At 44.3% G+C, this 23656-nt stretch overlaps 1 protein-coding gene across 5 annotated transcripts in view; it reads left to right on the forward strand.

The window, feature by feature from the left end:
• RALGAPA2 (Ral GTPase activating protein catalytic subunit alpha 2) overlaps nt 1-23656 on the forward strand; it is a 203763-nt gene that overhangs the window by 135527 nt on the left and 44580 nt on the right. For 3 of the 5 annotated variants that reach the window (XM_077309750.1, XM_077309748.1, XM_077309749.1), the window contains one exon: nt 5335-5462. In XM_077309750.1, coding sequence (XP_077165865.1) covers nt 5335-5462 — 128 coding nt within the window. Of the gene's footprint in view, nt 1-5334; nt 5529-8462; nt 10427-23656 lie in introns of those variants that run through there. The other 2 variants (XM_077309753.1, XM_077309751.1) reach the window with 2 other exon arrangements.

Consider the following 23656-nt stretch of genomic DNA (forward strand, 5'->3'; position numbering starts at 1 on the left):
CTCAAACAAGAGCTATTGCATGCTCAATCAATGACTATCCCAGAAAGACGAAAACACTGCAGGAGCTCTAAGAAGCCTATTTGGATGAACAGAGAACTTCAAGAGGAACTAAGAAAGAAAAGGGAGATGTTCAGGAAATGGAGGGAAGGACAGAGCTCTAAAGAAGAGTACCTACAGGTTACTAGGCACTGTAGATCAATCATCAGAAAGGCTAAAGCTGAGAGTGAGCTAAGATTGGCCAGGGAAGCCCACTGTAACAAGAAAAGATTTTTCAGTGATGTGAGGAGCAAATGTAAAGTAGAGGAGGCAATAGGCCCACTGTTGGGTGCGAATGGACAAACTCTAACGGAGGATGCAGAGAAAGCAGAAAGGCTCAGGGCCTATTTTACATCTGTTTTTTTCCCACCAGTCAAAGGGTTTAGGCACATCTAGAAATGGCAGTAGCCAAGAGATAGTGTCTGGGTGGCAGGTTGTTGAGAGGCATTTAGCTGCACTGGATGAGTTCAAATCCCCTGGGCCGGATGAAATGTACCCGAGAGTGCTCAAAGAACTTTCCGGAGAACTTGCACAACCCTTGTCCATCATCCTTGGGACCTCTTTAAGGACTGGAGATGTCCCGGAGGACTGGAAGAGAGCAAACGTTATTCCAATCTTCAAAAAAGGGAGGAAGGATGACCCGGGAAACTACAGACCAGTGAGTCTGACCTCTGTTTTGGGGAACATAATGGAGCAGATATTAAAGGGAGTGATCTGCAAACATCTGGAGGACAATTTGGTGATCCAAGGTAGTCAGCATGGATTTGTCTCCAACAGGTCCTGTCAAACCAACCTGGTTTCCTTTTTTGACCAAGTGACAGATTTGCTGGATCGTGAAAATTCGGTTGATATCGTTTACTTGGATTTTAGTAAAGCTTTTGATAAGGTTCCCCATGATGTTCTGATGGATAAATTGAAGGACTGCAATCTGGATTTTCAGATAGTTAGGTGGATAGGGAATTGGTTAGAGCAGTGGTCCCCAACCTTTTTATCACTGAGGATCGGTCAACGCTTGACAATTTTACTGAGGCCCGTGGGGGGAGGTAGTCTTTTGCCGAGGGACGCCACTGCCTGAGCCGCTGTTCCACTTGTACAGTGCCATGCTGAGGGGGAGCCCCAGCCATGGTGGCTGCTGGAGAGCACCAAAGGTGAGCCAGCGGCAGAGTGGCAGGGCAGCCCCCAAGGCAGCAGCCAGGGAGGACAAGGAGGAGGCATGGCCCTGGACCGACTGATCCACGACTGGTCCCAGGCCCCAGACCGGGGATTGGGGACCACTGGGTTAGAGAACCGCACTCAAAGAGGTGTTGTCAATGGTGTTTCATCAGACTGGAGAGAAGTGAGTAGCGGGGTACCTCGGGGCTCGGTCCGGTACTTTTTAACATATTTATTAATGATCTAGATGAGGGGGTGGAGGGACTACTCATCAGGTTTGCAGATGACACCAAATTGGGAGGACTGGCAAATACTCCGGAAGATAGAGACAGAGTTCAACGAGATCTGAACACAATGGAAAAATGGGCAAATGAGAACAAGATGCAATTTAATAAAGATAATTGTAAAGATCTGCATCTGGGTCAGAAAAATGAAAAGCATGCCTACTGGATGGGGGATACGCTTCTAGGTAACACTGTGTGTGAATGAGACCTTGGGATACTTGTGGATTGTAAACTAAACATGAGCAGGCAGTGTGATGCGGCGGTAAAAAAGGCGAATGCCATTTTGGGCTGTACCAACAGGGGCATCACATCAAAATCACATCATAGTCCCATTGTATACGGCACTGGTCAGACCACACCTGGAGTACTGTGTGCAGTTCTGGAGGCCTCACTTCAAGAAGGACGTAGATAAAATTGAAAGGGTACAGAGGAGAGTGACGAGGATGATCTGGGGCCAAGGGACCAAGCCCTATGAAGATAGGTTGAGGGACTTGGGAATGTTCAGCCTGGGACGTCCCTGGAATTCTCGGGGGGCAGGGGAGTGAGGAAGTTATGGTGGCTGAACAGTGAGCAGCAGGTGCCCAGAGAAGAAACCATGGGTCTATCTAATGGCTGTCCTGGGTGATGCCTGTTGAGGAGTGAGAGACGGAGTGGAAGATCGGAGGCTCCGTATGACTCAGCAAGGCAGCTGTCGCCAGATCAAGGAAACATCAAGTTTCAGCATGGCATGTGGAGATCTGGGAGAAGGAACAACACACTCTGGCACATCGGGCTGTGGAGAGCAAAAGTAGCAGAGAGCAACAGCCAGCTTCTCTTGCCAGCCGGGGGGAGCCTGCTGGTAAGGAGGAACGTCTTACCTACTGGCAGAGACCTGCATGGGAGATTGACTGGAACAACATCTGCCTCTGGACTTTACTGGGCGGAGCTGGGGAGAGTAGGATGTGGCCTGCCTGGTCCTACTTGCTGATACCATCTGGTGGTGATTGGGTGAACTATACCCCTTTAGCTTTAAGAACAGCACTTTGATTGCCAATACTCAGCTGCCAGGGTCCTCCCAACAACACCTTGGAAGTCAGACCACCGTGCCCTGAAGGCCCAGCTGGGGGTACCACCCCCTCCCTGTTAGACTGACAGGTATATTTTAGACCGCCCATGGAGACTTATGGAGTCCTTATGAACACTCTGTGGGACCTGATGACCTCTGGTGACTCGTTGACAGCCTTGGTGGAGAACTGGCAGATTACTCCTCAGTACCCTCTCCACCCTTGCCTCAAATGTGCTCCATGGTATACCCAGGAGCTTCATGGGAGGAAGAGGGGAGTGAGACGGCTAGAGCGGGTGTGGCGGAAAACTCACAATGAAGCAGCAATAACATCCTTCCGCATGCTTCTGAAGGTGTATGGCAGGGAAGGTGGCAAAGTGGGAGATTTGTGTCGCTGAAATTGCATCCGCTAGCTCTTGCCTGGCACAATTATTTCGGGTAGTTCGGACTCTCACACCATCGAGGAAGGGTGTCAGAATCGTAGCAAATTGAACTTTAGCTGTGAGGCGTTTGCGAGCTTTTTTGCGGACAAAGTCTTGTTGATCTGCCATGATCTTTCTGCCACGATTGATACAGAATATAAACTGGAATCTCTGTGGCTGTCATGGGGGATAGATAACATTTGATGGCTTCAAGTGGCTCTCTTTAACCCTGGTGGATTAGTTGCTGGGCTGGATGAGGGCAAACACTTGTCCTCTGTCCCTCTGTCAATCATGGTTCTTCAAATCGCATGACCAACAGATAGGAGGCCTTTTGAGGAATATTGTCAACCTCTCCTTGTCATCTGGAGAGGTCTCCAAAGGACTTAAGGGAGCAGTGATTCACCCTCTTCTGGAGAAAAAATCACTGGATCCAATGGACCTTGCCAGCTACCACCACCCCATCTCACGTTTAGCGTTTCTGGGTAAGATGGTTGAGAGGGCCGCCGCAGACCAGCTCCTAGTATTCATGGATAAAGCTTCGGCTCTGCACCCATACCAGTCAGGCTTCCGTCTTCACTACAGGGTGGAGACTGCGCTGGTTGCCTTGATGGATGATCTCCAGTGCCAGCTGGATTGGGGCAGTTCAGCTATCCTCGTGCTTTTAGATCTGTTGGCCACATTTTATGTTAGTGAGCTCACTGCCTCACTGGGACGAGGATTAGGGGGATGGCCTTAGAGTGGCTAGTCTCCTTTCTGCAGAACCAGACAGAGAAGGTGGCACAGGGGGAGGAGTTATCAGACCCATTAGTGCTCCCCTGTGGAGTGCTGCAGGAGACAATATTCTCCTCTACATTATTTAACATCTACATGTGCCCTCTGGCACAGCTGGTCTAGATTTTCAGACTGGGCTGTCACAGTATGTGAATGACGCCCAGCCCTATCTCCTGATGAACAGACATACTCCCCCCTGAAACATTCACCCAGATGGCTGGAAGCAGTTTCTGGATGGCTCAGGCAGAGTCGCCTGAAGCTCAGCCCCTCTAAGACAGAGGTCCTGTGGCTGGGTAGAAGGGGGCAGGACTAGGAAGCACGTTTACCTGCACTGGATAGGATGCAGCTTAGGGCTGTACCTACCACCAGGAACTTAGAGGTGATCTTTGGTGCCTTCCATTCTATGGAAACTCAGGTCACAAGAATAGCCAAAATGACATTTTATCATCTGCACCAAGTGAGGCTGCTATCACCCTACCTGTTCCTAGACCACTTGGCCACTGCCCTTATCCCTGACACGTAAATTGCAACTGGTCCAAAACACGGCTGCTAGGATCCTTACAAGGCATGCTGGAGGGCCAACATCCAGCCTGTGCTGAGGCAGCTGCAGTGGTTACCAGGTGGTTCCGGATCAGGTTTAAAGTTTTGGTTCTTATCTTTAAGGCCACCTATGGTCTGGGCCCGGCTTATCTGAGGGACCATTTGTCTCCTTATGCTCCTCACAGAACTCTTGGTCAGCAGGCTTGAATCTGTTGGTTGCTCCCGGTCTCCGGGAGGTATGCCTAGCCTCGACCAGGGCCAGGGCCTTTTCAGTCCTGGCCCTAACCTGGCGGAATGAGCTCCTGGAAGATCTGAGGGTCCTGACAGAGCTCTCTGGGTTCCGCAGACAAAGCTCTTTCTCCAGGCATTCGGTTGAGGCCAGGCCAGGAAGATCAGGTCCTTCCCTGCACAGGACTTTTGTACCAGATATCTGGGCAGAAGTACCCCCTTGGAGTAGTGGCCAGGGCGGTGGTAGTGGTTGTTGCCGGATATGCATGGGGGGGGGGGAGGATGTAAAGGGGATCTTGCTGCTAATACTATACTGTATTTTTATTGTATTCTGTTGGGTTTTTATAACTGAATGTAAACCGCCACGAGTTGGTAGGTCCAGGAGCAGTGGTTAATAAAAACTAATATTAATAATATTAGAAATTATAATACTCAGCTTGTTTTCTAAAACATGGGCATCCCCAAAGATGTTTCGGGACTTCTCCATAATTTAGTGAGTTTAAACGGTAAGCCAGCCTTCTGAGTCACAGAAAGATACATTGGGATTTTGAATGCTAATCCAAGGAACAGAGTTGCTTTTGAAATCTGAAACCAAATTCCTGCCTGTATATATTGTTACCACTAACAGCTTAACCGCACCAAAGCATAAATGGAGACATTTTTTGTAGACTGGGCCAGCCTGCGAACCCATGCTTATACACTTGGTGTTTAAAGGAGTGTGTGGGTGTATTTTATTTCAGTGCTTTCTATGTGTGACGTAGAAAACTGTAGTATCATACTAATAGATTCCTATAATAATCATAACAACTAGAACAGACCTGATGTCCTTATTCATAGTCTATAACTTTTATTTTGGCAGGTGCCATTTTTTGGTCCTTTATTTAATGGAGCAATAGTGACCGCAGAACTGCTTCCAAGTCTTATACGTGCCACGTGCATCAATGCCAGCAGAGCTGTGAAGTCTCTTATAACTCTCTATCAGAGCTTGTATCCTTTTTCGGTCATCCAGTTTGGTTCGAGTTCAGAATTGCCACTGTCGTTCTTCTTTTTGTGGTAAGTGTCAGCTTGAATGCTGGGTTTTATCTCTGCTAGAAAGCATTTTCCGACAGCCTATTTTATAAATGTCATTGCTTAATTTTGAACTGATCTATTTTTATGTAACAAGGGGTTGCCTTCTGAGTCTATATAAAATATTAATATCTCAGATTTCCCTTTATTAAATTTAGATCCTGAAATTAAATTAAAATGACAAATTTCCTTCATTAGTGTAGTGCCTGAATCTTCCAACTTAGAAAAATAACATCATCTGCATACAAGCGTCTTTGGAAACGTCCTCAGTGTTGGGGGGCTGGCTCTGAGTCCCTATGATGGTACCTGCTGAGTGGAAGAGATGGGGGAAAGATGCCCCCTCCTATTGTGATGTGTCTCTATGTTGACTCTACTCCGACCTTGGTGACTCGGCTTTGGTGCTGACTGTCACAATGAGGCTTAGGAAGACCAAGCACCCTTCCCCGCTGATGACATCAAATTATATTTCAAACAAGTGATTAGCATGGCCAACACACTGAACTTGGACTACAGATCTAACCTGGACAACCAGATGATCCTCTCAGGGAGGTCCTCTTTTCCCTAGATGTGGGACCCATTGCTTTGCCTTTTATTAAACACAATTAGTGAGATTGCTGAGAGAAACCAGCCTCAATCTCTGCCTGCTCTAGAAAAAATCACAGTCTGTACAAAATCAAGAAGGAAGGGTGCCTGTAACTACTTAGGCACCATAGACCAACATCTGTTTTCTGGAGTTGACACTCCATGCTAAGACAATTCAATTCCTTGCAGACTTGCCTTCATACTTAACCTGCTGAAATCAAGGGGCTTGGACTGGGAACCAGTGCTTCCTGCCACTGAAGAAAATTGTAGCAGGGACTAGGTAGCTCCCCTTTAAGCTTTGGTCCGGCATTTACTTTAAGATTAATTCCTCTTATTGCTTTGTTTTGTGTTATGGCAACTTCCAACAGTTCTAATGTTAGAGCTAATAGTAAGGTTGAAAGTGGGCAACCTTGTCTAACACCTCTTTGTCAGTTTGGTGTAGTGGTTAGGAGTGCGGACTTCTAATCTGGCATGCCAGGTTTGATTCTGCGCTCCCCCACATGCAACCAGCTGGGTGACCTTGGGCTCACCAGAGCACTGATAAAGCTATTCTGACTGAGCAGTAATATCAGAGCTCCCTCAGCCTCACCTCCCTCACAGGGTGTCTGTTGTGGGGAGAGGAAAGGGAAGGCGACTGTAAGCCGCTTTGAGCCTCCTTCGGGTAGGGAAAAGCGGCATATAAGAACCAACTCTTCTTCTCTTAAAATATTCATTAATTTTTACCCTCATTTTCCAATTTCTATATACCGTATTATTTCATTCTATTTTTGGAGGTTGTAACTGAAACCGAATGCTGAAATAGTCTCTCTACTCTATCGAAGGCTTTCTCTGCATCCAAAAGCAAAAAAGCAGATTTAATTTTTAATCAAATCTAATACATTTGCATTTGTAGACATGCTGGCAGGGGCTCATGGGAATTGTAGTCCATGAACATCTGGTGGACCACAGGTTGACTACTTGTGGTCTAGTTCATGACAAGCATATGGGTTCCTTTTTACATGGCTTACAATTATATTTGGTTCTAAATGGATAATATTATTGTCCATGTCTTCTTGCATTTCCTTACTGTTTTGCGTTGATTGTATCTTTGAATTCTTAATGGGTTCAAAAATATGAAAGAAGTTGATAAAGTTAAATATTTAGGTATTTGGTTCAGTAAATCTGAAAGAAAAAATATCAAGCTAAATTTTGACCCAGTTACTATATAGATAGAAAGTCAAATACAAAGATGGCAAAAAATAAAATGATCAGTTTTAGGATGAATTATAAAATAATATAAATTAAGATATTACCAAAGTTAGAGCCTCTTGTGGCACTGGGTGGTAAGGCAGCCGACATGCTGCCTGAAGCTCTGACCATGAGGCTGGGAGTTCGATCCCAGCAGCCGACTCAAGGTTGACTCAGCCTTCCATCCTTCCGAGGTCAGTAAAATGAATACCCACCTTGTTCGGGGGTAAAACGGTAATGACTGGGGAAAGGAATGGCAAACCACCCTGTATTGAGTCTGCCAAGAAAACGCTAGAGGGCGTCACCACAAAGGTCAGACATGACTCAGTGCTTGCACAGGGGATACCTTTACCTTTTATTTTATGTTTTTATTTTAAAATTTTATGTTTAACAATTTATCTATTGAAATCCTGAGAAATATTATTAATTGATTGACAACAAATCTGTAGCAGATTTGTTTTTACAAAACAAAAATCAAGGATAGAAATTGAGAATTTATATAAAAAAGAAAGGACAGTTGAGCTATCCAAATGTTCAGTATATTACCAAGCATCTAAAATGTTTTGACTAAAAGCTTGGTGCAACCCAAGCGCTGATGTAGTATCATATGCGATAGAACAGGAGTTTGTGCAGTTTCCTTTAAATAAATGTCTATGGATGGAAAAGAAAGTTAGGGGAAGAAATTATAATCAAGATAATATGATAACAAATAATATCTTACAGACCTGGGATCAAATTAGATATAAGATAATTCCAGATAAATAAATAACAGCTGATATGAAAATAGGAAATGTTGGTTTATCCAACATTTTGGTTTATTCATAAATGTTCGTTTATCCTGGTTTATCCATAAAATGGATTTATCTATGAAATGGAAAGTCAAGATAAATATGGCTCAGGCAGAGTCATCTGAAATTCAGCCCCTCCAAGACAGCCCTGTGGCTGGATAGAAGGGGGCAAGATCAGGCAGCACGTCTCCCATGCCTGGATGGGATGCAACTAACACTTGCACCAATTGCCAGAAATTTGGGGGTGATCTTTGATACCTCCCTTTCAATGGAGGCTCAGATCTCAAATGTAGCTTGACTGGTGTTTTTTCACCTATGCCAGGCACGGCTACTAGACTCTACTTGTCCTCAGAACACTTGGCCACAGTGATCCATGCAACGGTCACTTCCAGATTAGACTTCTGTAACTCGCTCTACATGGGCCTACCTTTGTCTTTGTCCTGGAAATTGCAACTGGTAGAAAATGCAGCTGCACGGGTCCTCGCTCGGTCATCATGGAGAGCCCATATACAGGCAGTGCTGCAGCAGCTGCACTGGTTACCAGTTTTCTTCTGGATCAAGTTCAAGGTTTTGAACTTTAAGGCTATATACAGCCTGGGTGCCACCTATCTGAGGGACCGCTTATCTGCTTATGCCCCCTTGGGGCTCTTCGCTTTGTGGGTATGAACTTGCTGGTTGTCCTAGGGCCCCAGGACATTCACATGGCCTCGACCAGGGCCGGGCCTTTTCGGCCTTGGCCCCAAACTGGTGGAATGAGCTCCCTGAAGAGCCGAGGGCCCTGAAAGAGCTATCAAGGATCCGCAGGGCTTGTAAGACGGAGCTCTTCTGCCAGGCATTTGGGGGGGGGGGGGGGAATGACCGGAATTACAAGCTTTGGGCCCCATCCTACACTAAGCACCCTGTGTTAAGCATTTACCATCAGAACCCTCGAGTTATCATCTAGGGCCATTGGACTGGCCTCAAGGCTGGAACAGCTGAGTTGGATTGGGAGTCTTAGGAAGATTACACCGCCATCTTTTGACATTGTCTTTTACTGTTTTGATATTGTTTAATGTTTTAATGGGGGTTATGGGTTATATTGTGTTTATTTGATTTATATTGCTAGCTGCCAGGAGACAACTTTTGCCGAGGGTGGCAGGATAAAAATCAAAGTATGTATGAATGTATGTATGTATGTATGTATAGACAGACAGGCAGACAACCTAGATAAAAAGTGATAACTAATTGTATTTGCTGACATAACAAGTAAACAAAGGATCAATTTATCTTTTTAATTATTGTCAGACCAAAAATTATATAGGTTCTTTAATTTAATTTTTAAAAATTAGCTTCTGGTATGACCTCTCAATGACTTTAAAACAACATTACCATCACAAAGTCTCCGTAAGAAAGATTTACTTTATTCTATTACAAAATTGTTTGAAGAGTTGAAATAACTTTCAGATTAGATAGAATAAAAAAATGGGGAATGTCTAAATGAATAAAATTGAATTTTATTGTTTTAAGAGATTAAACTTAACAATGTCTAACTTTTAAAGAAAACCTGCTAAAATGATATATATGTGGCATCTTTCACTTGATAGCTTACAAAAATTATAGACTAAAGGCGGAAGAATACAGGTGCTGGTATTGTAACAAAGAGAGAGCTGACTTTTTCCATGTATGATGGGAATGTCCTAGAGCCTTTTTATATTGAGACAAGGTTATTCAAATTATATCAAATAGCTTATAAATTATATTAAACAGCTTAGAACTAGTTACCATTGAATCCAGAAAATATATTACTGAAGTAGCTATCTAGAGTACAAACAGAGCAACTCTCTATAATTCTCATCCATTGTTGTTCCTCTATATATTTATGAAACAGCCTAGGGGGTGGGATGTGTCCGGCTGTCCAAGTTAGAATAGGGCTCATCAGGGTGCAGCCAGCTTTGACCTGATTGGCCCTGCCCTTGCAGCTCCCGCCCTCTGTCCCTGGACTCTAGCCTCTTTGCTCTCAGATGCCTCAGTGCCTAGAGCCAGCAGCAGGTAAGGGGAGAGGGTCCTGGGCAAAGGGTAATGGTGGAGGCCTTGCTAACGAGGGCCTCTTGGCCTGCTAGGCTGGCCCTGCTGACGAGGGCATCCTGGCCTGCTGACTACCTGCTAAGGAGCTCTGTCCCTGGCCCTGCTAACATGCTGCCCAGCCCCCATCCGCCCCACTTGATCCAGCTGCGAGCTGCAGCCTGAAGCCACCTCTAAAGAAGAATATCTGCAGGTTACTAGGCGGCACTGTGGGTCAGCCATCAGATGGGCCAAAACTGACAGTAAGCTGAGATTGGCCAGGGAAGCCCACTATAACAAGAAAAGCTTCTTCAGATATATAAAGGAGCAAATCTCCACAGCTTTTCAATCTCTTTTTAAGTGACCTCCCTAAGGTCCTGACTGAGGTCATTGGACACCCACCGATCCTAGGGAAGAGGCCTACACCATTACTGCTATATGCTGACGACACAGTAATCCTATCAAGAACAAGAGTAGGTATATTGAGATACCTTCGTGCCTACATTAACTATTGCAAGAATAACTTACTTCAGATAAATTATGGCAAATCCAAAATAATGGTTTTTGCTACTAGGAGGCATAAATATAGATGGAAAATAGGGTCAAATGCGATCCAGCAAAACCTTCATTTCAAATTCCTGGGCATAACCTTTTCCTACAACAACTGGGCAGAGCACAGGAGATCTGTCACAAAATCTATTGAAAGTCAGCTGGCATTGCTATCTAAATTCTTTCATTGTAAATGTAATAAGAATCTACCAGCTGTAATGAAAGTGTTTGAATCTAAAATATTGCTTCGTCTCCAATATGGGGCCCCAATGTGGACTGAGGCAGCAAATGGAGATCTTGAAAAATTACAAGCCTCTTTCTTGCGGTCACTGCTCAGAGTGCCTAGTTGTGTAATCAATAAAACCCTGTTTGCTGAACTTGGTCAGCACCTGAATGCAACATGGAAGCAAACTTTTTACTGGCTTGGGTTATACTTTAAGACCCGCCAGGGGAGTCTGGTTTCTAATCTACTGTAAGATCCCTTTATGTCCAACTGATCAGCGTCAGTCCAACAGAAAATAGCAACAATGGGATTAGATCTATCATTTCTGATTGGACATGATGAGAAATCAGTATTGCTGCAGATTATCCATAGACTGGAGGATCTGAAATACATCCCTATCTTTGCGCATTAGACAATTCACTTTCAAGCTTTTTTGCCAGCTAGAATGAGCATCTTTCCTTCTAATTTAATGAAAGGCAGATTTAATAAGATCTCTTGTTTCCCAAAGGCTGTGCCTGCATGGGTGCCCCACTACAGAGACACTGGATCATTGAATCTTACACTGTCCTCACTCTGAGAGTTGTCATCCAGCTAGGAGAGTATCCTTACGCAAGGCTAATATCCACCTAGACGGGAAACACTGCATTGGGATAGCACTGAATGAGAAGGACCTTGCTAAGATGCATGGGATTGCACTGATCTTAGTCCAGATTTTAGTTGCCAGCTTGGAATGGATGAATGCTACAACTGCTGTAACTGTACTTGATTGTGTGTAATTGTTTTGTTTTGCAAACCTTGTAAATACCATGTTTGTACTGTATTTTATTTATGTTTATTCTTCTGTTATGCCAAAAAAGGCTTTGTTGTTGTTGTTGTTATAAGAAGCAAACATAAGGCAAATGAGGCAATAGGCCCATTGTTGGGTGAAGATGGAGAGACACTGACAGAGGACAGAGAGAAAGCAGAAAGGCTCAGTGCCTATTTTGCCTCTATTTTTTCCCAGAAGAAAATGGACACATCTAGGGATTGTAGTAGGCAAGGTATGGTATCTGGGTGACAGGTTGACATGAACAGAGAGGTTGTCGAGAAGCACCTAGCTGTACTGGATGAGTTTGGATCCCTTGGGCTGGATGGTGTGCACCTAAGAGTGCTCCAAGAACTTCCTGGAGAGCTTGTGGAACCTTTGTCCATCATCCTTAGGACCTCTTGGAGGACTGGAGGTGTACCAGAAAACTGCAGAAGAACAAATGTTATCCCAGTCTTCACAAAATGGAGGAGTGATGACCTGTGAAACTACAGGCCAGTGAGTCTGATCTCAGATGTAGGGAAGATGATGGAGCAGATTTTAAAGAGTGCAGTCTGCAAATATCTGAAGGACAATTTGTTGACTTGGGGAAATCAGCATAGATTTGTCTCAAACAGGTCCTGTCAGACCAATCTGGTTTTCTTCTTTGACTGAGTGACAGGCTTACTAAATCATGGAAACTCAGTTGATGTTGTTTACCTGGATTTCAGTAAGGCTTTTGACAAGGTTCCTCATGTTCTGATGGGCAAACTGGAGGACTGCAGGCTGGATTTCTGAACTGTTAGGTGGATAGAGAACTGGTTAGAAAACTGCGCCCAAAGAATAGTTGTCAATGGTATTTAATCAAATTGGAAGGAGGTGTCAGCACTTGGTCTGGTACTTCTCAACATTTTTACCAGTGATCTGGATGAGGGGGTGGAGTGATTCCTCATTAAATTTGCAGATGACACCAGATTAAGAGGAGTAGTGAGCACCCAAGAAGATAGAGATAGAGTTCAACAAGAACTGAGCATTATGGTAAAGTGGGCAAATGAGAACAAAGTGCAATTCATTAAGGAGAACAGACTTCTACATCTGGGTCACAAAAATGAGAAGCATGCCTACTGGATGGGAGAGACAGTTCTGGGTAGCAGTGTGTATGAATGAGATCCTGGGCTACTTGTGGACTGTAAGCTAAATATGAGCAGATAGTGTGATGCAATGGTGAAGAAAGTGAATACAGGTGTTCAGGCAGGCATTTCTTGTCAGCCCTGCACTTGTACAGCATCTAGCATACTGTATTTGGCAGCATTTAGAATGGACACCAGTTGTGGTGAAGCCTGTTGAATCTGAGCCGCCCACTTGATAGGTCTCGAGCCCCATCCTGGGGGGTTTCCTAGGTAGGGTCTGGCCAGGCTCCCACTGTATAGACCGTTTCAGGTGGGGCCATACCCATGCTGGCATAGACAGAGTTATTATATGCATACTTTGTGAATGGGAGCAACTCAGTCCAATTGCCATGTTGGTAGTTAATGAAACATCGCAAGTATTGCTCCAGGACCTAATGAACTTATTTGGTCTGACCATTGGTCTCAGGGTAGTAACCAAAGATCAGCGCTTGCTCCACCCCCATGAGCTTCAGCAGCTCCTATTAGAACAACAAACTGGGCTCCTCTGTTGGAGATGGCCCCATGTAATCTGAATATGTGCTGGATGAACATTGCAGCCAGCTTTAGCACCATAGGGAGTGGCATGCAGTGTACAAAGTGAGCTTGCTTTGAAAATAAATCAACCACCACCCAGATGAACGTCTTCCCATGGCTGGGGGGCAGGTCTGTAATAAAATTCATAGAGATGACCTGCCAAGGTACTGTTGGAGTTTCTAGAAGTTGCAACAAACCCTGTGGTCTCTCCTCATAGTGGGCCACCAAAACTAGTGCAGAGTCTTTACAAAGTTGAAATGCCCAGCTGCCCAGCTGTCATGGTACAATTGCAACACCTTGCGAGCCGCCTCAGGCACAAACACATGGCCCCTATGGTAGAAGGTGCGTCCCCACTCCACCAGTTCTAATAAAGGGGGAAGAACATTTAAGCCCGTGGAGCGGTCATGATCAGCTATACCACAGGGTCTGGTCCCTTTAAAGCAGGGGTAGTCAAACTGCGGCCCTCCAGATGTCCATGGACTACAATTCCCAGGAGCCCCTGCCAGCATTCGCTGGCAGTGGGCTCCTGGGAATTGTAGTCCATGGACATCTGGAGGGCCGCAGTTTGACTACCCCTGCTTTAAAGGCTCCCCACAAGTCTGGCAAGGCAGGGGGGAATGTCTAAAAGGAGCAGGGCCCGGGCCCATTAAAGGCTTTCTGCCAGCCTGGTAAGGCAGCGGGGAGCATCTAAAAGGATCAGGGCCCAATCCCTTTAAAGGCTTCCTGCTAGCCTGCTTAGGTGGAGGAAGTGTTTAAACGGAGCAGGAGCCCTGTATTACAGCCGTTTTGCCTGGGGGGGTGGGGGGTCTTGAACAATCCAAAACCTCTTGGCATAGGCAAGTCTGCCAGGAGTCTTCGGAACATTCAACAAGTCATTGGAACTTGGCTTACTCAATTATATTGTATAACAGATAGATGATTCCAAGCGGTAGCTGCAACCTTAGTTGGTATTCTAAGCTGAGATGGGACTTGTCTTTTCTGCTTCTCTGGGGATGTTTAATATTAAGTCATGATTTTTGCCGTCACTAGGGTGTGACCAGGACTGGAGAGGCATAAGATGGCAACTAAATCCCTCTCTGCCCATAACAAGCCCCTGATGCCACTACTGTACCAGAGCCAGAGTTAGTTACACTGGTAGAATGTCAGCACAAACTAGCACTGGCAAATCCCCCCTTTGTACCACCCTTCAGATACATGGTTTAGGATTGAACTGATAAACAAATTTGGTTTGCATTTTAAAAGTATACTGATTAAGTTTATGTATGTCTTTATACAGAGATAGAATGCTCGTGATCATTAAATTTTTTCCTGCATTTTGTTTACTACAGCATCTATTTTTCTCCCTGCCTTCTGTTTTTTCCAAGGGGTATAGAATGTAGCTTGTCACCTGCAGTTTCCATCTAGCCTGTTGTAACCAGAAAACTGCTTGGCATGTTAGGGTGTGAATCAGAATTCTCCAGCACATCCACACCAATCACTGCAATGTCCTGATGAACATTGCAAGAGCTCTAATAGGTGGTGTGAAAGAGTCCTGACCTTCATTTTGAAGTGCAGTATCCCCACTGGAGTAGATCAATAGCTTGGCTGTCTGTCACTGTTGCTTGCCTTCGCTTCTCACAAAGAGAATGTTCTCCAGGCAGCAATCAATAGCTGTAATCCGTTCCAGCCGGTAAGGATGTGTAAGGCTTTTAGGGTAGGATTAACAATGGATTTTCTCTGTGTGCCATAAGGTTTACTTAAAATTATTACATAGGTACTGTAAAATCTTCAGGGTACATCTCAGGGGTGGACAAGCAATTCTATGCTGAGTTTGGCCATTCCATTTAAGCCTTTGGAATTTCATTTATTAAATATCAGTCAGTAACCTTTTATTGGCATAAAATATGTATGACATATAAAAATAGGGTTTAAAATTTCAACAAAATAATAAAATAGGCCATGGGGTTACATAACCAAGCAGATCTTAAAATGATTAAATAAACTATAAATGATAAAATACAAGGTAGGCAGCATATTATAAAAGCATCTTAGTTAAAACTCTGGCAACTAAAATGGTTACCTCTGGGTCTTTGTCAGAGAGCAGAAATTGCAAGGTCATAGATTTACTTACAGAAGGCTTGTTTCCCAGCAAAGCAACAAAGCTGTCATCCCGACACTGCTCATATAAGGGCAATCTAACAAAATGTGTGAGACAGAGTCAGGGCAGCCAGAACCACACGGACAGAGTCTCGCATGGTATGGGATACGGTGGAATCTTCCCTCTAAGACCTTTGAGGGGAAGGCATTCATTCATGCCAGGAGAAAAGTTCTTCTCAGGGGTGGGACATCAAGAAGATTCAAATATGTAGGTATAATATTTCTCTGCATAGTGATGCCAAAGAATGCTGGTGAGCAGACTCGAGGCTGGGTAGGTATGAGTTCTTGCTGCTCATGGTCTAGTATTCTCTGTTTAATAATCCAGAAGATGCATTTTTCTTCCAGAGGTAGTAGGGAGTTCAGATCAATGCCAATGGAGACTAATTTTTGTTCAATAGCCTGGAACCATCGAAATTTAAGAGGGTCACTTTTTAGACAAGGTAAAGGCTGCTAGTTTCTACTCTAAAATAGTCTGACCCAAAATTTAAAAGTAGCTATCCAGGCCCTTGTCTCTACCCTAATTTGGCCAAATTCTGTGCAAATGGCATGGTAGGAGACACAATTGGGAACCCCTGCAATTTGCCTATAGAAAGCAGATTGAACACCCTCAATAGATTTATTAAAAGCAGGAACCCATAAGGGGCATCCAAACAGGAGCTGGGACATCACTTTGGCATTAAAATTTTTAATTGCTGCAGGAATAAATTGGTTACCTTTTGCAGAGAAAAAGAACTGTTTTATCAAGGAAGATGAGGATTTGGCCAGATTGATAGCTCGTTGGCAGTGGGAGCGCCAGTTCTGGTTGTATTGGAAGGTAACACCTAGATACTTAAATGTTTTGACTTGTTCTATTGAGGTGCCTCGAATAGACCAAGTCATTGCATGCCAGCTCTTAGAGAAAACCAAAACTTTTGTTTTACCATAGTTAATTACTAACTTATTATCTTGGAAATATGGTAAAAGGTGGATAAGTATCGTTGTAAGCCAACCCTTGTATATGAGAGTATTGTAGTATCGTCGGCATACAACAACAAAGGAATATGCAGGGAACCAAGTTTTGGGGGATGACCATTAATAGGTTCCAGTTTTTGCGCTAAATCATTAATGAATAAACAACAAGGGGGCCAGAATACAGCCTTGCTTAACTCCAATGGTCATTGAGATCTTAGAGGTTAAGTCTCCCTTTGAAAATACTGGACTTGACAGGAGGTGGACACATAGTTTTTGGATGAGAAACACAAGTCTCGGTTCCATACCCATTGATCGCAATTTATTCCAGAGCATATCCCTATCTATCTTATCAAAGGCACTTTTAAGGTCTATAAAAGCTGTGTATAGCCTCTTACCATTTTGGGACTTATATTTCTCGGCCAGGCATGAGAGAATTCAACAATGATCTATAGTAGAGTTACCCTGCAAGAAACCAATCTGTTCAGGACCTATACTTTGAGAGCGAACTCAATCAGTTAGGCGCCGTTCAAGATGTTTTGCATAAATCTTACCTATAATTGATAATAAGCTAATAGGTCTAAAATTATTAGGGTCGTTATGGTCACCATTTTTAAACACAGGAGGAGAGTGCAAAAGTTGGCTTTAAACTCAACATCAAGGGCCATTCCGCACCAGGATCTATGTGGCAAATTGGTTGCGGGACGAAAAAACGCCATTTTAAATAGTGGAATTCGTCGTTATGCTTACCTGGCTTTGTAGTGGAATCCAGTTGCGTTTCTATCGTTTCCCACAGGTTTCCGGTCTCGGCAAAAATCGCTAGCCAGGAAGCGATATTGCCGAGCTCGTCCTGCCCCTGGCTGTCAAGCAGCCAATGGGCGGCCGTTATCATGATCCCAAAAAGCCCCTTTCCCTTTAAGGAAGTTAAAAAAAAAAACAAGTTGCAACAAATCTGTGTTGATTCGTTGCAACGGAAAGACCCATCTAGGTAGCGGGTGGTGTTTGAGCTGCCGTTTCATCGTTGCCACGCTCCCCCCGAGTGAAAAAAAAATAACCCCCCCTGGCACGGGCGCGATTTTCGGCCGAAAATACAGTAAAAAATAAAGGGAAAATAAACCAGCAAACGGGGCTGTGTGTTTCGTACTTGGTGACTTAAAACAGCTCTGCAGCCTGGGAAGCCTCGCTGGGTAAATGAAGGCTTGCCGGTGCGTTGATCTCCGCTCGCTCGGAGAAAAAAAATGGTGATTGCTTCGCCGGAAGATCAGAGGAGAGAGCTAGGGGGCGGGACTTTGCAGAAACTGCAACAATGGTAACGCACAGAACTTTTTCGCTAGTGTTGCTGATTGGTTGCAAGAGTGTAGTGCGTTCCGGAGGGTGAATCCACTTTTTGGGATTTCCCTGAAAGCGCTACAACGAAGTGCTTTTTGCGGATCGGTTTCAGGAGTGTTGCAGATTGTCAATGACGTTGTTCATAATGGCAAAACTGTAGCAATTTCAATTTGTAACCGTTGAGCTAGTTTGGACAAGTGCAGAATGGCCCCAAGAAAACGAAGATCCGGCCCTCTCAATTCCTGGCAAATAGATGGGGAAGAAATGGAGATAGTGACAGATTTTATTTTTTGGGCTCCAAGATCACTGCAGATGGGGACTGCAGCAAAGAAATTAAAAGACGCTTGCTCCTGGGGAGGAAAACTACGGCAAATCTAGACAGCATCCTAAAAAGCAGAGACATCACCCTGCCAACAAAAGTGCATCTAGTCAAGGCTATGGTATTCTCAGTTGCAATGTATGGCTGCGAAAGTTGGACCATAAGGAAGGCCGAGCGTCAAAGAATTTAGGCTTTTGAACTCTGGTATTGGAGAAGACTTTTGCGAGTCCCTTGGACTGCAAGGCAAACAAACCGGTCAGTCCTAGAGGAGATCAGCCCTGACTGCTCCTTAGAAGGCCAGATCCTGAAGATGAAACTCAAATAATTTGGCCACCTCATGAGAAGGAAGGACTCCCTGGAGAAGAGCCTAATGCTGGGAGCGATTGAGGGCAAAAGAAGAAGGGGATGACAAAGAATGAGGTAGCTGGATGGAGTCACTGAAGCAGTAGGTGCAAACTTAAATGGACTCCGGGGAATGGTAGAGGACAGGAAGGCCTGGAGGATCATTGTCCATGGGGTCGCGATGGGTCGGACACGACTTCGCACCTAACAACAACACCACCCTTCCAGGGCCATCAAGAAACCCCAGGGTTTCTTGTTTGGAATTTCAAGTCAAACGCCATGGTTTAAACCAGGGCTAGTCAAACTGCGGCCCTCCTGATGTCCATGGACTACAATTCCCATGAGCCCCTGCCAGCAAACGCTAGGGGCTCATGGGAATTGTAGTCCACGGACATCTGGAGGGGCCGCAGTTTGACTACCCCTGGTTTAAGTCTTACCAATGTACAAATTGTACCAATCAATTCTTCTCCATCTATGGATTCTTCTCCATCTATGGTTCCTTTTACACTATTGTGGCTTATCATAATTCAGATGCCTTCTTCCTAGGAATTGTCACACTAGTGATCCTTAGGAACTTAAAGTGAACAAGATCATATATTTACAGTAGCATGTAGCCATTTGGCTAATAAGATTTGGCTAATTGCCAGTGGCATTTGAGAGCAACTGAAGCTAATTCAGGAAGTCTTCCTAAATGGTTGAACAGTTTTAAGCTCTTGCCCAGCAATCACTGAAGAATGCTTGAAAGGGGAAGGCCCTTTTTGATGCCAGAAGTGTTTACAAAATAAACTAGCTCAGTTGTGAAGCTTGTTTTGTTTCTCTGTCCTTAAGCCAGGAGGCAGAAAACTATTTTGGGAAAGAGCTGACAGGTTGGATTCCACCAGCCCCTTCTTCTGCCAGTGGAAGGCAGCATCTTTGCCTGATTCAAGAGTCTAGTGGAAAGGGAAGGACAGGGCCTTGTGCCAGGGAAAGCCTTCACCTGGATTTGTACAACAAAATTAGAGTCCAGTAGCACCTTTAAGACCAACAAAGATTTGTTCAAGGCGTGAGTTTTCGAGTGAATCATAGAACCATAGAATCATAGAGTTGGAAGGGGCCATGCAGGCCATCTAGTTCAACCCCCTGCTCAACGCAGGATCAGCTCAAAGTATCCTAAAGCATCCAAGAAAACTGTGTATCCAACCTTTGCTTGAAGACTGCCAGTGAGTGGGAGCTCACCTCCTCCTTAGGCAGCCTATTCCACTGCTGAACTACTCTGACTGTGAAAAAGGTTTTCCTGATATCTAGCCTATATCGTTGTACTTGTAGTTTAAACCCATTACTGTGTGTCCCTTCCTCTGCAGCCAATGGGAACAGCATCCTGCCCTCCCCCAAATGACAACCTTTCAAATACTTAAAGAGGGCTATCATGTCCCCTCTCAGCCTCCTTTTCTCCAGGCTGAACATTCCCAAGTCCCTCAACCTATCTTCATAGGGCTTGGTTCCTTGTCCCCAGATCATCTTCGTCGCTCTCCTCTGTACCCTTTCAATTTTATCTACGTCCTTCTTGAAGTGAGGCCTCCAGAACTGCACACAGTACTCCAGGTGTGGTCTGACCAGTGCCGTATACAATGGGACTATGACATCTTGTGCAAGCACTCTTCGTCAGACTAAGAACTGACCATCATTACAGTAGAAATATATAAGCAAAAGTTAATCATGTTACATTAGTAAACTGTGTCACAGCATCCAGACACAGTGGCATGATAATTCCCTGCCAAACCAGCCAATCAGACCCCTCAAACCCATTTGTAGTTCACAGAGACATATCAAAAATAAAACTTTCAAAGCCAGTGATCCACAGCTCACACCCTACTATTTACTGTCGGCCCCATCTGTCTCCATACCAGTGTGAAACTTTCTTAAAAGTAGAAGCTAAGCTGGCAGCTATCTCGTCCTGGGACCAGAAAGTAGAATTCAAAGTTCTTAGTCTGACGAAGAGTGCTTGCACTTAAAAGCTCACGCCTTGAATAAATCTTTGTTGGTCTTAAACGTGCTACTGGACTCTGATTTTATTGTGCTACTTCAGACCAACACGGCTACTAATTTGAATCCACTAATTTGAATTGTGACAGCCAGCCACTTGTTAACACAGTTCAGCAAGTAGGAATTCTAGGAGCTGAAGTGACAAATGTGGCGTCCTTTGTTTACCTGTCCACTAGCCCCTCTTCCCTTTCTTAAATAATAATGGTGTTTGTATCCGTGCTCATTCAGAAACGTTATCCATAGGCTATTTTGCTGTCCAGCTAAGTAATGAATGCAGCATTGCAGAATTTGGGAAGTGTATGGGTTTAGCCTGTAGTGTTTTCTTCACTAACCTAACTCTGAGGCCTTGTTAAAATGATGCCACTTGGCTAGCATCCTTGCTACAATATTCATTTTATGCCCCCGCCCCCTTTGACAGTGAAGGCAAACTGGATTTGTCAGCCATCGTAATAGTGTGACAGCCCTTAGCAAATGTAATCTAAACCTTCTGTCAAGTCAAACATCTTTACATTTGGTCATAGTTGCATAGAATTTAGCATGAATTTGAATGAATACCAAACATGTGACTTTGTTTAACCCTCCTCGGCAAGTATGGCATTTTCTGGGGGTGGGGGAGTTGAACATTCATACTGATCCATGCACAATCCCAAAACAAGTGAATTCCTTGTAATACTGCTTTTGTTAAGGAACAACCAAACTGTCAGATAGCAATGTGTAGTGGCTTATGTCAGTTTGGTTGGTCCCAATCAAAGGGATTTTATGTTGATCTTGCCATGCCAAAATGCATTGGGGGTGGGGTGGGGGGTGGCAAGTAGCTCATGTATTGTTGAAGCAAGCTTCAACTTAAATTTTGCTTAAGTCTTCCCTGGCTCAGGAACTGTACCACTTTTAGTAAGAGGGAAAGCTAAGGAAAGATGTCCTCAATCAGTACTTGCCAATTATTTAGTCATAATATAAGCTAATATAATCCAAATTTTATTTCAAATGGAAAACTAAAAATCTAAATGCCATTAATACGTGAACTGGTAAAAAATAAAGTGATATTTTCATCCTTCTGAGGCTTACATGGTGATTTAGCTCGCTCCTCCTCATTAACATTCTAGTTCTGTATTGGCCCTGCTTCTTGGTAGCTTACCAGCTGTTCATGCTGCTAGTTACAATGTCTGATGTGTTCCGATCCCTGGGTTCCTGTGCTCACCACAGAGAAGAGACAGTCTTTCCATTGGGGATATCCACGTGTCTGCCTGTCAGCAGCGGCACCGAATAAAGTAATAGGTCCTCGCATGGCATATGGTGTCTGGGTTCATACAAGATGCAAAACTATTCTGCCACTAATGCACAATGACTCATAGCATTGCTAATTTTTCCTAACAAAAGCTCTCTTCCACACCCACACTTTTAACCCCTCGGGCTAAAAAAGCTTCTGCTTCAGTCACAGATCTTTGAAAATGTAAGGCCAAAATGTGAATTAAAGTGTACATGTGACTATAAATTTGACTGTAACAATTCACTCCAAGGGAAAGTAATTGTTTTCTGGTCAAAATCATGTTCACATTTTAGGGACATATTGTTGATATTGTTGACATTTTTATGTGTGCCTAGCTGAAGTGCCTAGCCTTTTACACTACTTCTGAAATGACTTTATCACAGAGGATCTTTAATAATTTTGTCAAAGATGGAATTCAGGCTAGTGAAGCTTTCAGCAGGGTTATTTACTCAGCAGCCTTTTAGGTGGGCAGCTTTAGCTGCAATGCTAGAGACAAAGGTCAATACTGGAAGAGCAAAGATGGTATCTAAAAGCCACACAAACACACACACAAAATATTGCATTGTTCAAGTTCAGAGCTAGATAAACTGATCTAATCCAGTTTAGGATCGCAACAGGCAGAGCAAATAAAGCTCTAGCCCCTTTTATTGCAGAGCTATAAGGGGAAAGGCTTATCTGCAATGGAAGGGACTAAATACCTTTTTAAAAGTGCTGAGAATTTCAACGATCCTATATACTGATTATCAGGCATTCCAATGATATTCAGATGCAAGCTTTAAAAACTTAAAAGTCTTGGTGATGGGAAGTGGCTGCTGAGGAGAGCCTTCACAGAGAAACCTGACATGTGGAAGCTCCATTGCCATTGTGCTGTGTGGTTAACCACCGCAATATGGAGGCCTATCTCCACAGGGAAGACAGTTCAGAGATGGGTGAGTAGGAAGCTGAAAGTCATTTTAATGTGAGAAATCTATTTTATTTATGTTTACATTTCTAGACCGCCGCCCCTAGCATGCTAATACTTTTAGAATCATAGAGTTGGAAGGGGCCACACAGGCCATCTAGTCCAACCCCCTGCTCAACGCAGGATCAGCCCTAAGCATCCTAAAGCTTCCAAGAAAAGTGTGCATCCAACCTTTGCTTGAAGACTGCCAGTGAGGGGGAGCTCACCACCTCCTTAGGCAGCCTATTCCACTGCTGAACTACTCTGACTGTGAAATTTTTTTTCCTGATATCTAGCCTATATCGTTGTATTTGTAGTTTAAACCTATTACTGTGTGTCCTCTCCTCTGCAACCAATGGGAACAGCATCCTGCCCTCCTCCAAGTGACAACCTTTCAAATACTTAAAGAGGGCTATCATGTCCCCTCTCAACCTCCTTTTCTCCAGGCTGAACATTCCCAAGTCCCTCAACCTATCTTCACAGGGCTTGGTCCCTTGTCCCCAGATCATCTTCGTCGCTCTCCTCTGTACCCTTTCAATTTTATCTATGTCCTTCTTGAAGTGAGACCTCCAGTACTGCACACAAAACTGCACACAAAACATATGGCGGTTTACAAAGGAAAATATCATACTCCCCATACAAATATACACAATAATAACAATTTAAAACCAAACCCTAACAGAACAAGAAATGCCAATTCCAGTGTGACCCCCCCCCCCCCAAAAAAAACTTCCTTATGCTCTGGGCATCAGTCTCGGTGCAGATGACATAAAATTGGGTTGGCAACTGAGTTTACAAACTGCTCCCAGTATGGTCTAACGCCATACCCAGAAGTGCGGGGGGAAGGGACCTGGGCTGAATCTGCACGGAGTTTTTATTTCAATCCCAGGTCTATTCAGTCCCTGCTGTCTACA

Source organism: Paroedura picta, chromosome 14 (genome assembly GCF_049243985.1).
Source record: "Paroedura picta isolate Pp20150507F chromosome 14, Ppicta_v3.0, whole genome shotgun sequence".
In the NCBI taxonomy this organism is placed as follows: Eukaryota; Metazoa; Chordata; class Lepidosauria; order Squamata; family Gekkonidae; genus Paroedura; species Paroedura picta.